Source organism: Pseudophryne corroboree, chromosome 8 (genome assembly GCF_028390025.1).
Source record: "Pseudophryne corroboree isolate aPseCor3 chromosome 8, aPseCor3.hap2, whole genome shotgun sequence".
NCBI classification, from domain to species: Eukaryota; Metazoa; Chordata; class Amphibia; order Anura; family Myobatrachidae; genus Pseudophryne; species Pseudophryne corroboree.
Genome location: NC_086451.1, coordinates 441,825,730 through 441,847,605, shown reverse-complemented (window position 1 = coordinate 441,847,605; position 21,876 = coordinate 441,825,730). Strand labels below are relative to the sequence as shown.

Sequence of the window (21,876 nt, the reverse complement as noted above, 5' to 3'; positions counted from 1 at the left end):
GCCGCTGACTATATCATTCAAAAAGCTTCTTCTGCGCATGCACAGCTATTCGATAGTGGGAGCCCGCGAGGGCCCAATGCTGCATAGAAAAAAAAATTACCCCAAACGAACGGAGAACGGAGAAAACATTTAGGTGATGTAAGGGCGGAAGTTCTCTCCTGCCCTCTCGTTTTGTCACTTCCAGGTCCTGAGCACGAAGGTAACATAGACACAACCTAGTTTTCCTTCGTGGAGAGGACTTTTCCCATAATCCACTGTGTCTATGTCACCAACTATTTGGAATAGTAACCTGTGGCGAGCGGAGCAAGACACCGAGCATGAAGCGTGGAGAGCAAAGTGAGCCCCTAAGCGTACAATGGTGCATAGATAAAACTAAATACCCTAAAACAAATGCAGAATGGAGAAAACATAAACGTACTGTAAGGGCAATACAAAACTTCCGCCCTCTTCTGCTGTCACTTCCTGGTCCTTGCCATGAAGGGAAAATAGACGTGGTTGTGTCTGGTGTTACCTTGAATTATGGGAAAGGTCCTTTCCATGAAGGGAAACTGTGCAAAGCAACGGAGGTGAGATACAGAGAGAGCCTAGGGAGGCATACAGACTGCAGTGCTAATGGAGATGCAGCAAGCAAATGGAGAGAGCCATGGCAGTCACAGTAGAGAGACTGGGGATGGAATGGCGCAGAGAGAGAGGTGGGGTAAGTGATGAGTCAGAGAGAGCTGGGGGAATCTGGACACAGACTGTGCTGACTAAGACAGCTGGGGGAGTGATGGGACAGAGAGACAGAGCTGGTGGAGTCAGGACACAGAGACTACTGCTGACAGAGACAGAGCTGTGGGAGTGATGGGATAGAGAGACAATCACAGAGTTGGGGGAGTGATGAGACAGAGAGACAGTCAGAGAGAGCCGGAGTGATGGGAGAGAGAGCTGGTGGAGTCAGGACACAGAGACTACTGCTGACAGAGACAGAGCTGTGGGAGTGATGGGATAGAGAGACAATCACAGAGTTGGGGGAGTGATGAGACAGAGAGACAGTCAGAGAGAGCCGGAGTGATGGGAGAGAGAGCTGGTGGAGTCAGGACACAGAGACTACTGCTGACAGAGACAGAGCTGTGGGAGTGATGGGATAGAGAGACAATCACAGAGTTGGGGGAGTGATGAGACAGAGAGACAGTCAGAGAGAGCCGGAGTGATGGGAGAGAGAGCTGGTGGAGTCAGGACACAGAGACTACTGCTGACAGAGACAGAGCTGTGGGAGTGATGGGATAGAGAGACAATCACAGAGTTGGGGGAGTGATGAGACAGAGAGACAGTCAGAGAGAGCCGGAGTGATGGGAGAGAGAGCTGGTGGAGTCAAGACACAGAGACTACTGCTGACAAACAGAGGGGCTAATTCAGACTGGATTGCGGCAGCGATCCCAGTCAGAACGCACTGCGCGTGCGCAACTCGGGAGCCCAGTGAGATGCTATCAGCCGTGTCAATCAGGCAGAGGCGGTCGCGGGGCGGGCCAACGGTGTTTGAATGTCGTTGGGAGGGGGGGGGGGCGTGGTCTGGACAACGGAGGCGTGTCCGGCCCGTTGGGGGCGGGGGAGGTGGGGCGGCCTATGCGGCTCCGTGACGTCACGTAATATGTGTGCACTGTATAAATAACTGGTAATAAACCAATCAGCTTCTGTCATTTTTCTAGCACAGCCTGTAATAAAACAGATGCTGATTGGTTAGTACTTTATCTCTTTCCAAACTTTGATAATCTTCCCCCATCGTCGCAGGAATGATATAAATCTGTGTAGTAATGGTGGAGGGTCTGCCCCGGCTCCATCATGTGATGGAGGCTATTATTTTACCCCGGTGCACTTATTCGCATGTTACTGCTCCGCTTGGTTGGGTCCCGGTTGATGGTAGCGACCTTACAGTAGCTGCGAAAGCTTACGCTGTTGGGTTAGGTCCTAGCAGTGTTACTGCACATCTGCGCCCTTAGGTATGATAGATATGGAGGAGATGCATCGTTTTACCACTTCTTGGAGGTGACAAGAACTCTTGATTTGAGTTCTTCAGAATTGCTTGCTGCACACTGCCATATTTCTGTGACACTCTCGCACAGCTACTCCCGTAATAAAAATAAGAGAGAACAATCCCAGCCCTGCATATTGCTGCTGCGGACTTTTCTTAGATTTGTTTTGAAAATTTCCCCTGTGAAGCCTGAGCCGAGTCTGCACTGATAGAATTGGTGTCCTGTACCGCGGCTGGGAATTCATTGCAGCGTTTGTACTCCGCATATGGGGTGGTCTACAGGTTACCACCATACCGGCGCCGGAATCCTGACCGCCAGCATACCGACATCTTTTCTCCCTCTTGGGGGTCCACGACCCCCCTGGAGGGAGAATAGATAGCGTGGCGCGCCACTGTGCCCTCAGCATGGCGAGCACAGCGAGCCCGCAAGGGGCTCATTTGCGCTAGCCCAGCTGTCGGTATGCCGGCGGTCAGGATTTCGGCGCCGGTATGCTGGTCGCCAGGACCCCAATCGCCGGCAGACCATACTACACCCCGCATATGGGCCCTCATTCCGAGTTGATCGCTCGCTAGCTACTTTTAGCAGCTGTGCAAACGCATAGTCGCCGCCCACGGGGGAGTGTATTTTCGCTTTGCAAGTGTGCAAACGCCTGTGCAGCGGATGGAGCGATGAATACAGCGATGGAGGTCCCGGAATTGACGTCACACACCCGCCCTGCAAACGCCTGGACACGCCTGCGTTTTTCCAAACACTCCCAGAAAACGGTCAGTTGACACCCGTAAACGCCCTCTTCCTGTCAATCTTCTTGCGATCGGCTGTGCGAATGGAATCTTCGCTAGATGCAGTGCACAGCAGCGATGCTCTTTGTACCTGTACGTCGTGCGTGCACATTGCGGTGCCTACGCATGCGCAGTTTTGCCGTTTACCTGATCGCTGTGCTGCGAAAATCGACAGCGAGCGATCAACTCAGAATGACCCCCATAGAAACAAAGTCTCACCTACAAGCCTCTGCTGGCTGGAAACTGACTGGAAATAATTCTCACCATATATTTCTTGTACAGGTGCTATGGCGTTTCATCCAACAAGAATCCCTGTGCCGAGGTTCTCCGGAGTAGATAAACAGCGGTTTCTACATGAACTGTATCCTTTGGTGAGTGTATAACATGTGAGCGAATGTTCTGCACGCAGCACAATACGTGGAATGAGTAATTAAGGTATACGGGGCACGCCTATTCCTCTGCGCTGTACAGAGAATATGTCAGTCATTCCCATCAGCCCCTGCCCCAGCGGAGCTTACACTCTATATTCCCTATCACATACATACACTCACATGCAGCAATCCTATTATTAATAAGTCTGCCCGTACATGCAGCGGCATCACCTGCTAGTTATAGACCAGATGCCACCAAATTACTGGTTATGTGTACACACTGAGCGACGGGCATTCATTCCAACATTGCCCGCCAGTGAGGACTGCCAGTAAGCACTGGCATGATGTAAATGAAGAACGGAACAACCATGTTCCGTCCTTCATTAGTATAAACAAGGACTCTAGTGACCGCGGGAGCGCGCTATCCTGGGTACACGCTGAGCGATGTAAGCGATATGTCGTTCCAAAGCGGCATTTTGAAACGGCATTGCTCCAGTGTGTACCCAGCTTAATTGCCAGTCCCAATTAAAATCAGAGACAATGCTGAATGGCCAAAACTATCAATTTGGTGGAACATGAGTCCTGAACCTGTTTGTGTAAATGAGCTCTTGTTGTATAGTAGTAATAACCATTTCTTGGGGATGAAGAGAAAAAGTATATATAATAGAACCGTTTTATGCTTTTATTGAGGACCAAAACGCTGCTTGTGCAGTCTTGTATAAACAGTACATGGGGGTGGAAGGGTCACTTCCGTTTTATCTGCTATCCTCTGCGGTATATTTCCCGAGCCGCCATGTTATATTTCCCGAGTCGCCATGTTATATTTCCCGAGCTGCCATGTCTTGGCGTGTTTAAGCTAGACATTTAAAATTGCAATACTACTTAAAGTAAAACATGGCGTGTTTAATTGACGTGCTTAAACATGTTGTCGCTACTTATTAAATATCCCCCTTAATCTGTAATGTTGGCCGACCACAATGGTCATGTTGCCTGTTCCCAGCAGTAAGATGTGATATCACTTTATCTCTTCCATTCCGGTTACTTGGCAAAAATATTTTTATTAAAATAATCTCTATTCTGAAACTCCTCCATAGAGAACTCTCGAGTCCTGGGTCATAGGCTTCCCTTAGATGCTGTACCCCGTTCCCCATACAAGTAGATGGAACATATCTAGGCACGTCATAGGTCTGCACTTGGTAATGTAGTAATTACACAGACACTACGGTGTATAACATGTGATGTTTGCATGTAACGGGAACGATGTGTGATTTGTAGAGAAAGCCGGCTGTGCTGACAGACCTGGATTTGGGGGCCTGTAAAACCCAGTGGAGTCTGGATTACATGAGCAGGAGAGGTGGAGAGCGCCAGGTGAAGATCCACGTTTCTGAGCTGCCACAGATGGATTTTATCCAGAAGAATTTCCTGTACAGGTGATGAGGCCAGGACTCTACGGCTGGGTACATGCTTGACGATATGCACCCGATATATCGTCCGAACTGGCGGTTCAGACAATATACTGTTCACATCGCCCAGTGTGTATACACTATATCGTTACTGATGCGCGCTCCTGCGGGTCATTAATGAAGTCCAATATCTTTAGTTCCAGCCTTGAAATCTAAAGATATTGGACAAGACTGCATGCACCCGGATGTGGGTGGACGCCATCACTGACAATATAGCTCAGTGTGTACTGTATGTCCGATATCTTTTCACTTAACGATGTCGCATCTTGGGGGTCATTCCCAGTTGATCGCACGCTGCAGTTTTTCGCAGCGCAGCGATCAGGTAAATATTGCGCATGCGTATGCACCGCAATGCGCAGGCGTGTCGTACGGGTACAAAGCGGATCGTTGCTGAGCGATGGATTTAACGAAGAATCCGTTCGCACAGCCTATCGCAAGGATATAGACAGGAAGAAGGCGTTTGTGGGTGGCAACTGACCGTTTTCTGGGAGTGTTTGGGAAAATGCAGGCGTGTCCGGGCGTATGGAGGGCGGGGATCTGACGTCCATTCCAGGACCAAAAAAGACTGAAGTGATCGCAGCGGCTGAGTAAGTCCAGACCTACTCAGAAACTGCACAAAATGTTTTTGCACAGCTCGGCTGCACAGGCGTTCGCACACTTGCAAAGTGAAAATACACTCCCCCGTGGGCGGCGACTGTGCGTTTGCACGGCTGCTAAAAACAGCTAGCGAGCGATCAACTCGGAATGACCCCCCTTATGCGCATCGTCAGGTGTGTACCCAGCCTGACACTTCTGTATTATTTCCCATGGCTCACACTGATACAGGATAGAGCATTAGTCACTTATTGTAATGTACTTCTCTCTGGATACAGTAGACGTACATGACCTCACGCCTGCAGACACAGACCGCTGATTTCTTTCTAAATTCACTTTGTTTGTAGAATATAATTTATTTGTTTTTCCTTTTTCTCATACGTCCTAGAGGATGCTGGGGATGCTTCAAGAACCATGGGGTATAGACGGGATCCGCAGGAGACATGGGCACTTTAAGACTTTAAAAGGGGTGTGAACTGGCTCCTCCCTCTATGCCCCTCCTCCAGACTCCAGTTTAGAATATGTGCCCAGTGAGACTGGATGCACACTGAGGAGCTCTCCAGAGTTTCTCAGAAAAAAGATTTAGGTTTATTATTTTCAGGGAGACCTGCTGGCAACAGGCTCCCTGCATCGTGGGACTGAGGGGAGAGAAGCAGACCTACTTCTGTGAGTTCAAAGGCTCTGCTTCTTAGGCTATTGGACACCATTAGCTCCAGAGGGTCCGATCAGCACTGGCAGAAGTGTATAAAGTGCCTGGGCACTAATTACAGACCCCCGCCAGTATAAATATCTAAAATTAAGCGGGACTGAAGTGCGCCATTAAGGGGGCGTGGCTTAGCCCTCACAGCTCTGACCAGCGCCATTTTCTCTTCACAGAAGCTACAGAGACGCTGAGCCTGGCCTCCCACACTACTGTACAAGTAACAGGGTGCAAAACGGGGGGGCACAAGAGATTTGGTGCTAATTATTTGAAAGTAAAAGCGCTGACAGGGTCTTGGCAGTATTTTACTCACTTCAGAACCGGGATAGGCGCTGGGTTGTGAGCTGGCAGAACTTCCTCTGTGTTTCTCTAACAGGCTTTGTTGTGGGTCTGTCTCCTATAGCCCCAGTGTGGGTGTCGGTACGTGTGTGTCAACATGTCTGAGGCTGAGTTCTCTTCCCAGGAGGAGGCTGGAGTGGGGACAGAAAAGGCTGGGGGAGTGACCGTGTCGGCACCGCCGACGGCTGATTGGGTAAATATGTTGAGTGTTTTGAATGCAAATGTGGCTCGGTTGACTAAGAGATTAGATAAATCTGAGTCTAAGAACCAGACATGGAGGAAATCCATGGAGGATGCATTGTCACAAGCTCAGACCCCTTTGAGGTCACAGAAACATGCATTTACCCAGATAGCAGATACGGATACCGACACGGATTCTGATTCCAGTGTCGACTATAATGATGCCAGATTGAATCCTAAACTGGCCAAGAGCATTCAGTACATGATTGTGGCGATAAAAGAAGTGTTGCATATAACAGAGGACCCTGCTGTTCCTGATACTAGGGTCTGTATGTTTAAAGGAAAGAAACCTGAGATAACGTTTCCTCCCTCTCATGAACTGAACTCTCTTTTTGAAAAGGCTTGGGAAAATCCTGACAAGAAGGTACAGGTTCCCAAAAGAATTCCAGTGGCATATCCGTTTCCTTTTGGGGAGGGAAAAGTGGGAGTCAACCCCCACGGTAGACAAAGCTCTATCGTGTCTATCCAAAAAGGTGGCGCTTCAGTCTCCTGACACGGCAGCCCTAAAGGATCCTGCGGATCGTAAGCAGGAAAATACACTAAAATCCATTTATGTCACTACGGTTTCGCTACTCAGGCCTGCCGTTGCTTCGGCATGGGTGAGTAGCGCTATTGAAAAGTGGGCAGACAACTTGTCATCTGAGATAGATACCCTGGACAGGGATAGCGTGCCTTTGCCATGGCAGTCTCAGCTAGGAGAGCATTGTGGATTCATCAATGGAATGATGATGCTGACTCTAAGAAGGCAATGGGGTCTTTACCGTTTAACGGTAGTGTCTTGTTTGGTGACGGCCTCACTGACCTGGTATCTACGGCTACCGTGGGTAAGTCGTCATTTTTACCTTATGTTCCTGCACAACAGAAGAAAACGCCCCACTATCAGATGCAGTCCTTTCGGCCCAATAAATACATAAAAGGATGAGGGTCCTCCTTCCTTGCTACGAGAGGAAGAGGAAGGGGAAAAAGGTCACAGACTGTGGCAAGTTCCCAAGAGCAGAAGTCCTCTCCGGCTTCTACCAAATCCACCGCATGACGCTGGGGCTCCTCTGCGGGAGTCCGCACCGGTGGGGGCACGTCTCAAACTTTTCAGTCAGGTCTGGGTGCACTCGGACCTGGATCCTTGGATATTAGAAATAGTAACCCAAGGGTACAAATTAGAGTTTCAAGACGTGTCCCCTCACCGATTTTTCAAATCGGCTTTGCCAGCTTCTCTTCTAGAAAGGGAGGTAGTATGCGCTGCAATACTAAAGCTGTGTCAAAATCAAGTAATTGTCACAGTACCCCCGTCACAACAGGGGGAGGGTTTCTATTCGAGTCTGTTCGTGGTCCCGAAGCCTGATGGCTCAGTCAGACCGATTCTGAACCTAAAAACCCTCAATTTCTTTCTGAAAAAATTCTAATTCAAGATGGAATCTCTCCGAGCAGTGATCTCCAGTCTGGAGGAGGGGGATTTTATGGTGTCGGTCGACATAAAGGATGCTTACTTACTCGTTTCCATATATCCTCCACATCAGGCATACCTGAGGTTTGCTGTTCAGGATTGTCATTACCAATTTCAGACGTTGCCGTTTGGTCTGTCCACAGCACCAAGGATTTTCACCAAGGTTATGGCAGAAATGATGGTTCTCCTGCGCAAGCAGGGAATTACAATTATCCCGTACTTGGACAATCTCCTCATAAAGGTGAGATCCAAGGAGCAATTGCTGAAAAATGTTGCGCACTCACTGACGATTCTGCAACAACATGGTTGGCTCCTAAACTTGCCAAAATTACAGTTGGTTCCGACGACACGGCTGTCGTTCCTGGGTATGATTCTGGATACAGAATTACAGAGAGTTTTTCTTCCAGTGGAAAAAGCTCTGGAAATACAGAACATGGTAAAACAGATTCTGAAACCGGCAAAAGTGTCAGTTCTTCAATGCACTCGGTTGCTGGGGAAGATGGTGGCGGCCTACGAGGACATTCCATATGGCAGGTTCCACGCCAGGGTGTTTCAGTGGGACCTGTTGGACAAGTGGTCCGGATCTCACCTGGACATGCACCGGAAAATAATTCTATCTTCCAGGACCGGGATCTCCCTTCTGTGGTGGCTGCACAGTTCTCACCTTCTGGAGGGACGCAGGTTCGGGATTCAGGATTGGATCCTGGTGACCACAGATGCAAGTCTCCGAGGCTGGGGAGCAGTCACACAGGGGAGAAATTTTCAGGGAAAATGGTCAAAGGAGATACTTATAGTAGAAAGATAGTTTAAAAACATGCGCAAATTGATTCACAGGTGCAGCTAAAAATTATATCTCAAAGTGTACATCCCTTTACACTTAAAACACACAAGTTGAGGGAAAGAGAGAGATACACGCTTCTGAAGAAGAACTATGAAAGTTTGAAACGCGTTAAGCGTGTACTCTCCCGCTTTACTTGTGACCCCCTTTTGAGTCTTACCGTCTGCACTGGACGCTGAGGGACTGTGTTGGATCCTGGTTTCCGGAGCCATTATCCTTGGGTGCTTTATCTATCTGGCCCCTTCCAGACCTTGCTTCCTGTGGCTGTACCTTTCATTGGGGATTTACCTATATGCTTTTATTTCATCTATTTGATGTAAGTGCAATGTTTAAAAATAAACCCTTGTTTTTAAAAAAAGGATAATTGCACTATTGCACTTTCTTCTGCTGTTTATCTTTTATGAGGTCTAGCTGCATTTGTTTGATATCAGCGCTGGATATTATAAGGACTGTTATCATTCAGTCCTTTGCTGCTGTACTGCCAATGAGGATTTATTTTATATGCTACTGGTCTCATCTGCTTGGTGTAAGTGCAATATTAAAATAAATTCATGCACTTTTAAAAGGATAATCGCACTATTGCACTTTTTCTTTGTCTTACATTTTATATGAGAATTAGATCCACCTGCCTATAACCAACGTTGGATTCCTATTCATCTCTTGAAACACCAGTGTATGTGACCAATTGATTTTAATTACCCACTGGGTGTGTGTTTGTAAACTTGGGTTTTTATAGGAGCGCTTTAAGTTTGTATCTCTCTCTTTCCTTCAACTAGGGAAAATGGGCAAGCCAGGAAGCTTGACTACATATAAACATTCTGGAATTGAAGGCCATTTACAACGGCGTTCTGCAAGCGGAACATCTTTGTCGCGGTCTGCCCGTCTTGATTCAGTCAGACAACATAACAGCAGTGGCGTACATAAACCGCCAGGGCGGTACAAAGAGCAGAGCGGCGATGGCCGAGGCCACGAAAGTTCTTAGCTGGGCGGAAAAACATGCAAGCGCTCTGTCAGCAGTCTTCATTCCAGGAGTGGACAACTGAGAAGCAGACTTCCTCAGCAGACACGATCTCCATCCAGGAGAGTGGGGTCTTCATCAAGAGGTCTTTGCAGAAGTGACAAGTCGTTGGGGAATTCCTCAAATAGACATGATGGCGTCCCACCTCAACAAGAAACTTCAGAGATATTGTTCCAGGTCGAGGGACCCTCAAGCAATAGCGGTGGATGCCCTAGTGACACTGTGGGTATTTCCGTTGGTCTACGTGTTCCCTCCACTTCCACTCATTCCAATGGTGATAAAGATTATAAGAAGAACAAGGGTTCAGGCGATACTCATTGTTCTGGACTGGCCAAAGAAGGCCTGGTATCCAGATCTTCAGGAGTTGCTCATAGAAGATCCCTGGCCTCTTCCTCTACGGGGGGACCTGTTACAAGGTCCGTGCGTGTATCAAGACTTACCGCGGCTGCGTTTGACGGCATGGCGGTTGAACGCCAAATCCTAGCCAGAAAAGGTATTCCCAGTGAAGTCATTCCCACACTTCTTCAGGCTAGAAAGGAAGTAACGGCGAAGCATTACCACCATATTTGGAGGAAATATGTGTCTTGGTGTGAATCCAAGAAGGCTCCTACGGAAGAATTTCAGCTGGGGCGTTTGCTCCATTGTTTGCAAGCAGGTGTGGATGCGGGCCTAAAGTTAGACTCTATTAAAGTACAAATTTCGGCCTTATCAATTTTCTTTCAGAAAGAATTGCCTCCTGTGGCACCATGGGATCTTAATGTGGTATTGCAGTTCCTGCAATCTCCTTGGTTTGAACCTTTATGTAAGGTTGAGTTGAAATTCCTTACTTGGAAAGTAGTCATGTTGTTGGCCTTGGCATCCGCAAGGCGGGTGTCTGAGTTGGCGGCTTTGTCTCGCAAAAGCCCTTATTTAATCTTCCATGCTGATAGAGCGGAGTTGAGAACTCGTCAGCAATTTCTGCCAAAAGTGGTTTCCTCATTTCACGTAAACCAACCTATTGTGGTGCCAGTGGCTACTGAGGCCTTGGCGGAATCGAAGTCTCTCGATGTGGTTAGAGCTTTGAAAATCTATGTCACCAGAACGGTGCAGATTAGGAAAACCGAGGCTCTGTTTGTCCTGTGGGCTCACAACAAGATTGGGACTCCTGCTTCTAAGCAGACTATTGCGCGCTGGATCTGTCATACGATTCAGCAGGCTCATTCTACGGCAGGATTGCCGTTACCGAAATCGGTGAAGGCCCATTCTACCAGAAAGGTGGGCTCATCCTGGGCTGCTGCCCGCGGGGTCTCTGCATTACAGCTTTGCCGAGCTGCTACTTGGTCGGGATCAAACACCTTTGCGAAGTTTTACAAGTTTGATACCCTGGCTGAGGAGGATCTCTTGTTTGGTCAATCGGTGCTGCAGAGTCATCCGCACTCTCCCGCCCGTTCTAGAGCTTTGGTATAAACCCCATGTTTCTTGAAGCATCCCCAGCATCCTCTAGGACGTATGAGAAAATAGGATTTTAATACGTACCGGTAAATCCTTTTCTCTTAGTCCGTAGAGGATGCTGGGCGCCCGTCCCAGTGTGGGCTGTATCTGCAGTTTGGTTATGGTTACACTCGTGTTGAGTTAAGTACAGTCAGTCTATGGCTGTTGTTGGTCATGCCGTTGCATGCGTTGTTGTTGAATGCCATGTTGTACGGCGTGTTTGAGGTGTGAGCTTGTATGTATCTCACTTTAGTTTTAAAATAATTAAATAAATCCTTTTCCTCAAAATGTCTGTCTCCCTGGGCACAGTTCCTATAACTGGAGTCTGGAGGAGGGGCTTAGAGGGAGGAGCCAGTTCACACCCCTTTTAAAGTCTTAAAGTGCCCATGTCTCCTGCGGATCCCATCTATACCCCATGGTTCTTGAAGCATCCCCAGCATCCTCTACGGACTAAGAGAAAAGGATTTACCAGTAGGTATTAAAATCCTATTTTTTCCTGTATGTGTCATTCTGCCATTTGCATGGTCCGTTACACAATTCCTACGCAGTTGAAAAGAAACATTGTGTTGTGTGTAAGTGACCTGCCTGTTCTGTTTCAGATCTCTGCCATTTAATGTATTTGTGCAGCGGGCAGCGGAGAACAAGCACAGAGACTTCTTCATCTCAGAGGTAGCGCCTGTCTGCAGCACGACCGGGCCATAGTGTGTTGTCCTCATACATGTCTCCCCATCATCTCATACATTTCTCCCCATCATCTCATACATGTCTCCCCATAATCTCCTACATGTCTCCCCATAATCTCCTACATGTCTCTCCATAATCTCCTACATATCTCCTACATGTCTCCCCATAATCTCCTACATGTCTCCCCATAATCTCCTACATGTCTCTCCATAATCTCCTACATGTCTCCTACATGTCTCCCCATAATCTCCTACATGTCTCCCCATAATCTCCTACATGTCTCTCCATAATCTCCTACATGTCTCCTACATGTCTCCCCATAATCTCCTACATGTCTCCCCATAATCTCCTACATGTCTCCCCATAATCTCCTACATGTCTCCCCATAATCTCCTACATGTCTCCCCATAATCTCCTACATGTCTCCCCATAATCTCATACACGTCTCCCCATAATCTCATACACGTCTCCCCATAATCTCCTACATCTCTCCATAATCTCCTACATGTCTCTCCATAATCTCCTACATGTCTCTCCATAATCTCCTACATGTCTCCCCATAATCTCCTACATGTCTCCCCATAATCTCCTACATGTCTCCCCATAATCTCCTACATGTCTCCCCATAATCTCGTCTCCCCATAATCTCATACACGTCTCCTCATAATCTCATACATGTCTCCCCATAATCTCATACATGTCTCCCATAACAGCTAGCATTAGTGGTGGCCACCTGCAATCTCCTAGGTGTATGACATGTTTGGGGCTGGGAACCATAAAGGGGGCAGGGGGCATAATTGCATTGTTCTGTGGATGTCATGGGCCCGTCACATTCTGCTTTTAGACTTGCACCTCTGCACAGGGCCGGCCCAAGCCTATTTTTTATAGTAAGTTTTGGCGCCCTTTGATGGGATAAACTTCTTAAAGGGACAGCGCGTGTCGAAGGCTCTAACCATAAAAAGGGGTGTTTTCTCACAAGAAAGGGACAGGCCAGACAATTTTACCCCAATCTGCAGTGCAGATATACATGGGCATGACCAGACAATCCGCAGTGCCAGGTACACATATGCCCCCAGCAGTGCCAGATATACATATTCCCCCAGCAGTGCCAGATATACATGGGCATGGCCAGACAATCTGCAGTGCCAGATATACAGATGCCCCCAGCAGTGCCAGATATACAGATGCCCCCAGCAGTGCCAGATATAGATATTCCCCCAGCAGTGCCAGATATATATATTCCCTCAGCAGTGCCAGATATACATATTCCTCCAGCAGTGCCAGCTACACATATGCCCCCAGCAGTGCCAGATACACATATTCCCCCAGCAGTGCCAGCTACACATATGCCCCCAGCAGTGCCAGGTACACATATGCCCCCAGCAGTGCCAGATACACATATTCCCCCAGCAGTGCCAGCTACACATATGCCCCCAGCAGTGCCAGCTACACATATGCCTCCAGCAGTGCCAGATACATATATTCCCCCAGCAGTGCCAGATACATATATTCCCCCAGCAGTGCCAGCTACACATATTCCCCCAGCAGTGCCAGCTACACACATGCCCCCAGCAGTGCCAGGTACACACATGCCCCCAGCAGTGCCAGCTACACATATACCCCCAGCAGTGCCAGGTACACATATGCCCCCAGCAGTGGCAGCTACACATATGCCCCCAGTGGCAGGTACACAAAGGCCCCCTGACCCAGCATTGCTTCTTACCGAGGCTCCGCTGCAGTCACTGAGAGGGTCCTATCTCTGGCATCAGGGAAGGCGCCGGTTCCAAACAGGAGCAGACGCAATGTCTGACTCCTGCTACCCGGCGCCCTCCTCAGTGTGGCCCCTTACTCAGCCGCGTACCCCGGATATGCGTGGGGCCGACTCTGCAGATCCTTTGCATGGTAAATTATGAGATTGTGCTGTGGTTTTGGTATGACCATGTTGGCAGAAGCTAAAAAAGGACACTTTAAATTACTGACTACAATTCTTTTGGACCACCACTAATTAATTGCAAATGTTTCTCTGTGTTCTCCTAAAATACTTCTCAGAGCTTAATTACTGTCTCCAATAAGTCGTGTGTCTTTATGGACAGTATGTAATTAGCCGCGGTTAATTACCATGCCTAATTAGTATGCCCAGGCTCTCCTATTAGCCCCGGGTGCCGGCACTTATCAGGTGTTTGGTTCATCCTGCCTCAGGCAGGCGAGACCAAATCACTGATAAGTCTTCTCAGAAGCCGCGATCACTGCCAGGGTCACAGATAGGGCCACGGCTTTTTCGTGGAACCTATGTAATTCCGTGTGATACAGGGTAATTTACTGCACAGTAAAAACTGGCTATAATTGGTTAGCCCATAGCTGTAAATGAGCTTTTTTGGCGTGCGGTAAATTACGCAGGTAATGGGATACCCCTCTAAGAAAGATAATCAAGTGCTTTTTCTTAACTGTATATCACTAATACCCCTTTTCCACTAGCTTTTTAAAACACGGGTAAATGCGTGGGGGCGCGCATTTACCCATGTTTTTCCCTAGTGGAAAAGGGTCCCCTGGCAAATTCCCGGATCAAGTGATCCGGGAATCCTACCCGGGTAGCTAGCCGATTTGAAAACACGTGTTCAACCCGGCTAGCTGTCTAGGCGACACGGCTGCGACCCGTGCTACTGCAGTGGAAAAGGGGTATTATTTTGCAAAAGTATGGTACACACATTTGATATTTCCTGATGATGCCAAAGACGTTACAGGTAACCATTGGTGTTTGATCGTTGCCATCGTTGCAGAGAACAGGCTGTGCACTATGGACATCCTGTAAATCTTGAGTTCCCCCTTAATGCACAGTCTTCACATTGTAAAGTTCATTGGACTATTTCCTCCCACCAGAAGAAACGCCATTTGTCTGTAGAATCAGGCGCATTAGTAAGAAACCCCCAATCTAACCGGTTCCCCTAATTGGTGGGACAGACTGTAATATTGAAGCCACTTATCCATTATTTTTCCATGGTTGTAATTAGTTATTTACATCTTTGTATGGGAATCAGTTTGCTGTATGACGAGAATTGCCAGAACACCCACTTAGGGTGTGATTCTATTAGCGGTGAGCCGGAATGTGACGAGTAATTGCACAATTGCATTAGCTCCAAATTCATTGACTTTTGATTGCGGCTTCATAGGACGGTATATAGGTATCTGCAAATTGGGGCGAGATTGAGCCACGAGGGGGGCGAGTTGTGGGACTGTTACTGACCCCCTCACCCCTAATCGGATCCAGCCCCGAGTGTGTGCTCTCACTAATGCAAGCGATTATTGTTACTGAGGTCTCCATTACACTTCACAACTAATTTCTCCAAATGTGACTTTGTTGCTCTCTTTTAGGATGAGAAATACTATCTTAGATCATTGGGTGAAGACCCTCGCAAGGTAAAAAGTAAGCACACATAGGAAATATTACTCCGCACAGCAAACAGTCCAGACTGTGTCCTGATGATGAATAAATACTGCTGCTTGTTCCTGCCAGGGAGCTGTTACATAGAAGACAAAGTCACTTCTTCCAATATGTCATTTATACAGCTCTAAGCTCTGTCTCTGCACAGGTTACATCTGCCCCACCGGCAGTGCATGTTACATCTGCCCCACCTGCAGGTTTTGCCCAATTGCTTACTTTTTTGCTTTGATAACAGACCCGAGTAAGTCCCTATATCCTATTGTTTTTAGCCGCAGCCTGTGTGATCCTGATCCTGCTCCCCTCCATGAGGGACTGGTTGCCAGATAACCTGTCCTGTTTTATATGAAGCGTGGGGAATCCTAATGTAAATGTTGTAGCCACAGGAGATCCCAGTACTATGAGGTGACTGATGTTGGGGCCTTTTTTGTCATTTTCTGACACCTTTTGTTTCTGTCGCCTTTTTGTCTATGCAGGATATTGCAGACATCGCTACGCAGTTCCCAGAGTTGGCGGCAGACATCCAGATTCCGGAGTTCTTCCAGAAAGACCAATTCTTCTCCAGTGTGTTCCGTATCAGCTCTCCAGGACTGCAGCTCTGGACGCACTATGATGTACGGTACCGGGACTGTATAGGGAATAGACAGGCATTTAGGCAAAACCTAGATTATACACTAGCAGATGCACCCACACTAACCCATAAAGTGTCATTCCTTGTTTCTCTTTCATCCTGTGAAGGACCCTGCTACCATGGGGTGTGAATGGAAAGTGCCAGGGCATAAGCATTGAAATGATTGTCCGTGCTTGTGTTCAGGGCCGGTTCTAGCACTTGTGGTGCCCCGGGTGAAAATAGGAGTGTGGATTCATAAAGGGGCGTGGTCAGTTATGCCCCCTGTAGAGTTGTACCCCGATTGTGCCCCCAGTGGTATTGCCCCCAGTACAGTTGTGCCCCGTTTGTGCCCCCTAGTTGCACCACTTACAAATACATAAATAAAAAATTAAATTAATACTCACCATCCACGCTCCTGATTCCCGACCGCTGCTGCCCACTGTCTCCAGCCGCCGGCGCCGCTCCTCTGAGTCTCTCCCATAGCACCGCATAGACACTAGAGGTCAATCATGACCCCTAGTGTCTATGTGCCGTTCCACAATGCCATCATCGCGCACTGCACAGCAGTGACAGTCAGCACCGTGGGGCACCACCACTAGCGGATCTTGCCATGGCGGCGGCGCCCTCCGGAAGGCGGTGCCCCGGGCAAAAATCCTGTGTGCCTGTAGCAAGAACCGCTACTGCTTGTGTTCCTCCCTTCGCTGTGCCCCCCCATTCAACATCGATTCCGTTTTTCTCTACATTGCCCCAAGTACAGATGCTTTAATGCTAGGACACATCCGCGGTCTGTAGTGTAAGTTGTTCATCATCCCTTTTTCCTTTTGGCCTGTCTGCAATACCCGAGTGGGCTGCGGAAGTACCGTTCCAGGTGTCTCCTCCAGACGCCTGCCACTCCTGATGAGGGAGTGGGGCAACGGCAGGGACCCTGCGCTGTCAGGACACAAGATAATTTTTATTTGTGATCATCAATAGTGCCTGTCCATCAGTCTAGCCGCTCACTGTCTCTCTTGTGACTGACAGGCAATTATTCTACTTTCAGGTTATGGATAACTTGCTTATTCAAGTGACTGGGAAAAAAAGAGTCGTCTTGTATAGTCCACGGGATGCACCATATTTATACCTGTCAGGTACGGAAAGTAGGCTGTCCCCTGAAGTCTGTGTTACCAAAAGGTTGTTTTTGTTTTTTTATGTAAGTTGCATAAATCACAATAAGGGCGGCACATTTGTCACACAAGTTACACTCACAGTCTGGGTAAGGTGTTCATCGGTAACAGTGACACAACAGCAGCCAGTATTGTGGAAATAGGTATTTACTGAATAAGCAGTTACTTATACCCCTTTCAGACCGCCACCTGTGAACACGGGATAATGGCACATGAGCGCGCATAACCTGTGTTCAGGTGCGGTCTGAAAGGTGCTAGAGGAAAAATACCGGGTCAAGCGACCCGGTACTTCAACCCTGGTAGCGAGCAGGGTTGAACTTGTGTTCAACCCGAGTTGCTGTGTGGTGTGAACAGGAGCCGGGTCGATGTCACCCATTTCCTATTCACTGTGTGTGTACAGGCGGCGCTTGGAGATCATGTGATCTACTAGCATCGTCCCCCACTGCGTCACCACTGACGTCACCAACCCGGCAATGTTCAGGGTTGCAGTCAGCGGCAGCGGGGGGCCTGAGGCGGGTCATACCCTGGGAGCTTCTGTGTCTGGCTCCCGGGTGCGACCCACCTCAGGCGGTGGGGAAGGGGTATTAGCTACACAGGTGAGTCCCAGCAGTAATAGGTCTGGTGTCTGATCACAGTGGTGTCTCACCCCTCAGTGTGCACGGCGGTCGCTGCTGGATAATGAGGCACTGACGTCATGTGCAGCACACTTTATATTACTCTCCCCTTTATATCTGCTCATAGGGCCTAATTCAGATCTGGTCGCAGCAGCAAATTTGTTAGCAGTTGGGGAAAACCATGTGCACTGCAGGTGGGGCAGATGTAACATGTGCAGAGAGAGTTAGATTTGGGTGGGGTGTGTTCAAACTGAAATCTAAATTGCAGTGTAAAAAATAAAGCAGCCAGTATTTACCCTGCACAGAAACAATATAACCCACCCAAATCTAACTCTCTCTGCACATGTTACATCTGCCCCCATTCAGTGCACATGGTTTTGTCCATTAGCTAACAATTTGCTGCTGCTATCAGATCTGAATTACCCCCATAATCCAGCCTCACACTACACAGTACTACTGGTCTACACAATATAGTATGGTCTGCATATGCAGTAAGCTCTGCAGTCACCAGATTCTCTTATACTCCATATCAAGGCCTCCTGTCCCAAATCTTATCCTGCCAAGGGCATGTTATGTTACCCCCTATAATGACACACGTTCCTGACACCAGCCTCACAGGATACTTCTAGCACTTCTTGTTCTCTTACGTTATATTTACAGGCTCTCCAAAGCTTGAACCATGATGGTTTTTGACTAACAAGGGAGAAAGAGAAGGCTCTTGTGTGGGCGCACTCTATACAGGATAGAAAATTCCTATGATGTATGAGAAATAACGAAGAATGTTAAAACATAACTTTTATTAGTAATAATGAAAACACATTTTACCCATCTAAATGATCCAAAAAATAAAGAAAAATGTTAAAATGTTCTGGTCTCTTCATATAGAGAATGATTGGAAAGGTTTGTAGACACGAAATTATCATACCACCTGTTCCCCTGACCAGTACAGATAACTGTATTGATAGGACCGAGGAGTGGAAAAGGCGTTCATATGTAAATTTTCAACTATAATCACTTAAATTAAGTAGATATATAGTTGTTTGACGGTCACCAGACTCTAGCACCTGAGTCATTCGATAAATATCATGATTATGAATAGAAAGAACACATTAATCTGCATTGAAAATCCACTGGATGGATAAGAGAATATAGGAAAGAAAAAGTGGTGATACCGCTGTTGGCGTGTTCTTCTCATACAGAGAGGAAAGAAATTCCTGATCTACAACACCAGGTAGACTACCTGGTGTTGTAGATCAGGAATTTCTTTCCTCTCTGTATGAGAAGAACACGCCAACAGCGGTATCACCACTTTTTCTTTCCTATATTCTCTTATCCATCCAGTGGATTTTCAATGCAGATTAATGTGTTCTTTCTATTCATAATCATGATATTTATCGAATGACTCAGGTGCTAGAGTCTGGTGACCGTCAAACAACTATATATCTACTTAATTTAAGTGATTATAGTTGAAAATTTACATATGAACGCCTTTTCCACTCCTCGGTCCTATCAATACAGTTATCTGTACTGGTCAGGGGAACAGGTGGTATGATAATTTCGTGTCTACAAACCTTTCCAATCATTCTCTATATGAAGAGACCAGAACATTTTAACATTTTTCTTTATTTTTTGGATCATTTAGATGGGTAAAATGTGTTTTCATTATTACTAATAAAAGTTATGTTTTAACATTCTTTGTTATTTCTCATACATCATAGGAATTTTCTATCCTGTATAGAGTGCGCCCACACAAGAGCCTTCTCTTTCTCCCTTGTTACTCAATGTACTTTCTGGCTCTGGGCGCACCACCAATGAGGACAGTATTTAGGAGAAAAATATTATATATATTTTCTCGTACCCACGTTATAGGGTAATTAATTGTCCGTTTTGGGGTTTTTTTTCAATAAAAATTTTTTTTTTGTGACCTGTGCTCAATCGCCCTATGCTTTTGCCATGATGGTTTTTTTGTCTTGTTTTCAGGTGACAAATCTGAGGTGTTAGATGTAGATAAGCCAGACTTGGCCAAGTATCCTCTGTTCTCCCAGGCGAGGAGATATGAATGTACCTTACACGCAGGAGATGTGCTGTTTATCCCAGGTGAGTCCCGTTATACATCCCATAGTCACTGCCCCACATCAGCCGTTTCCAGGCAACATTAAGGACTACTACTTTAGTGTTATCCGGCATTGCTACACTAAGCACAGCACAGACGCTGTTATATGAAGGTGTCCTAACACTGAGTCATGGTGTGATGGTGATACTCATCTGGCCAGAATAGACCTCAGCCAGGCAGAGAGAAGCTGCTACAGTAGTGGGCTTTACGGTGGTCGTTAAGAAAGTTATTAAACGGGGATCAGTACATGTATGTTGTGCTAATTACCACGCAGGCTTCCGACAGTGTCCATTTGAGGACAGCCGTGTATCACCATTTACCAGCAGAGGTGTCTTGCAGCACTTGTGTCACAATGGGCCCCATTCAGAGACACGCGCATCCCGGCGACATTGCCTGCTTGAAAATAAATGCGGATTTCCGCCCGTATTTAGAGTCACCCGCATTTATGCTGCTGCACTGCTCCCGATCATCTGCTGGCGCAAGTCAGTCTATCCTTGGTGCAAGACATCCGTCTGAAATCCGCTATGTCTCTACATACGCCCACGTCCGAATAACCCGCCGTTATATCTACAAGCGGAAATGTGGCTGAGATGGATACAACTCTAACTGGCCTAAAGTTGTGCACGCAGGCTCCGATGCAACGCACAGTGGCTAACAAATCGTGACATCCGTCTGCAAAGCGGATGTGCATTGCGCGGTGAATCAGGCCCAGTGTTACTCCTCTCTTTCCTGACCTGAATAAGTCATAACTGTGCAATACCGGTCACCAGCTGCTCCAAGCGGCTGTATTCCGGATCTGCATGTCTGGAATTAGATTTTAGATATGATGATTTTTCTTTTTCCCAACTATAATCACTAAAGCTACTATAAACTATCTATGTAAATGTTACTTACTTCCTCTTGTTGGTTCTAGCCCTCTGGTTCCACAATACAGTGGCGGAAGAGTTTGGAGTGGGGGTCAATGTGTTTTGGAAGCACCTGACCCCGGAGTTCTATGACAGAACAGACACGTATGGTAACAAGGACCTCACGGCGGCCTCCAGGGCGACGCAGATCTTAGATCGGGCCTTGAAGACTCTCGATGAACTGCCTGAGGAATATAAAGATTTCTATGCTAGGAAAATGGTTCTACGTGTACAGGCCAAAGCCTACAGTGCAAACTATGAATAACACTGGAACTTTATACACAGGCTGCAAATGAAAGGACATTGTCCAGGATTATGGGGTGGGATGGGGGTAAATACATACAGTATCTCATGATTGGTTGGTTCCACTTGTCTGTGATCCAGGGCAATTTACTTTTTTTTTGTCCATTGTTTTACAGACAGCACATGTTTTATGTGTTAGTACATACTGTTGCTCTTCATATTGTGTGTTTCTTGTAACTACTTCTTACAATACAAGAATAAAGAAAATATATTTTTATATTATATGTAAATGTTGTAGAAAAACATCCCATTCCCACATCTCTTCCCCTGGTTACTTTTACACAACTGTTGCTATACCAGATGTTTATATAGCGCTAGCATAGTCTGTAGCGGTTTAGTTGTGTGATCACCTCATTCCACGGAGTATGGTGCAGAACACATATGTGCATTTCATACAAGGTGTGACACCGCTATAATATGCTGAGTATAGTATAGAACACACGTGTGCTTTATACAAGGTGTGACACCGTTATAATGTGCGGAGTATATATAGAACACACGTGTGCTTTATACAAGGTGTGACACCGTTATAATATGCGGAGTATAGTATAGAACACACGTGTGCTTTATGCAAGGTGTGACACCGTTATAATATGCGGAGTATAGTATAGAACACACATGTGCTTTATACAAGGTGTGACACCGCTATAATGTGTGGAGTATGGTACAGAACACACGTGTGCTCTATACAAGGTGTGACACCGCTATAATGTGTGGAGTATGGTACAGAACACACGTGTGCTCTATACAAGGTGTCACACCGCTAGAATGTGTGGAGCATGG

At 47.1% G+C, this 21,876-nt stretch overlaps 1 protein-coding gene across 6 annotated transcripts; it reads left to right on the top strand.

Moving 5' to 3' along the window:
- Positions 1-175: 175 nt before the first annotated feature.
- On the top strand, positions 176-21,312 carry TYW5 (tRNA-yW synthesizing protein 5). Of its 6 annotated transcripts, none has more exons than XM_063938113.1 (9): positions 176-199; positions 3,074-3,162; positions 4,438-4,592; positions 11,865-11,934; positions 15,319-15,363; positions 15,862-15,999; positions 17,035-17,122; positions 19,753-19,869; positions 20,799-21,312. In XM_063938113.1, exons 2-9 carry the CDS (start codon positions 3,079-3,081, stop codon positions 21,053-21,055), a joined length of 954 nt encoding a protein of 317 aa, XP_063794183.1. In that variant the 5' UTR covers positions 176-199; positions 3,074-3,078; the 3' UTR covers positions 21,056-21,312. The 6 variants fall into 6 exon arrangements, with proteins under 6 accessions (XP_063794183.1, XP_063794181.1, XP_063794179.1 ...); XM_063938111.1 differs by lacking the exon at positions 176-199 and adding an exon at positions 256-336; XM_063938109.1 differs by lacking the exon at positions 176-199 and adding an exon at positions 430-692.
- Positions 21,313-21,876: the final 564 nt, after the last annotated feature.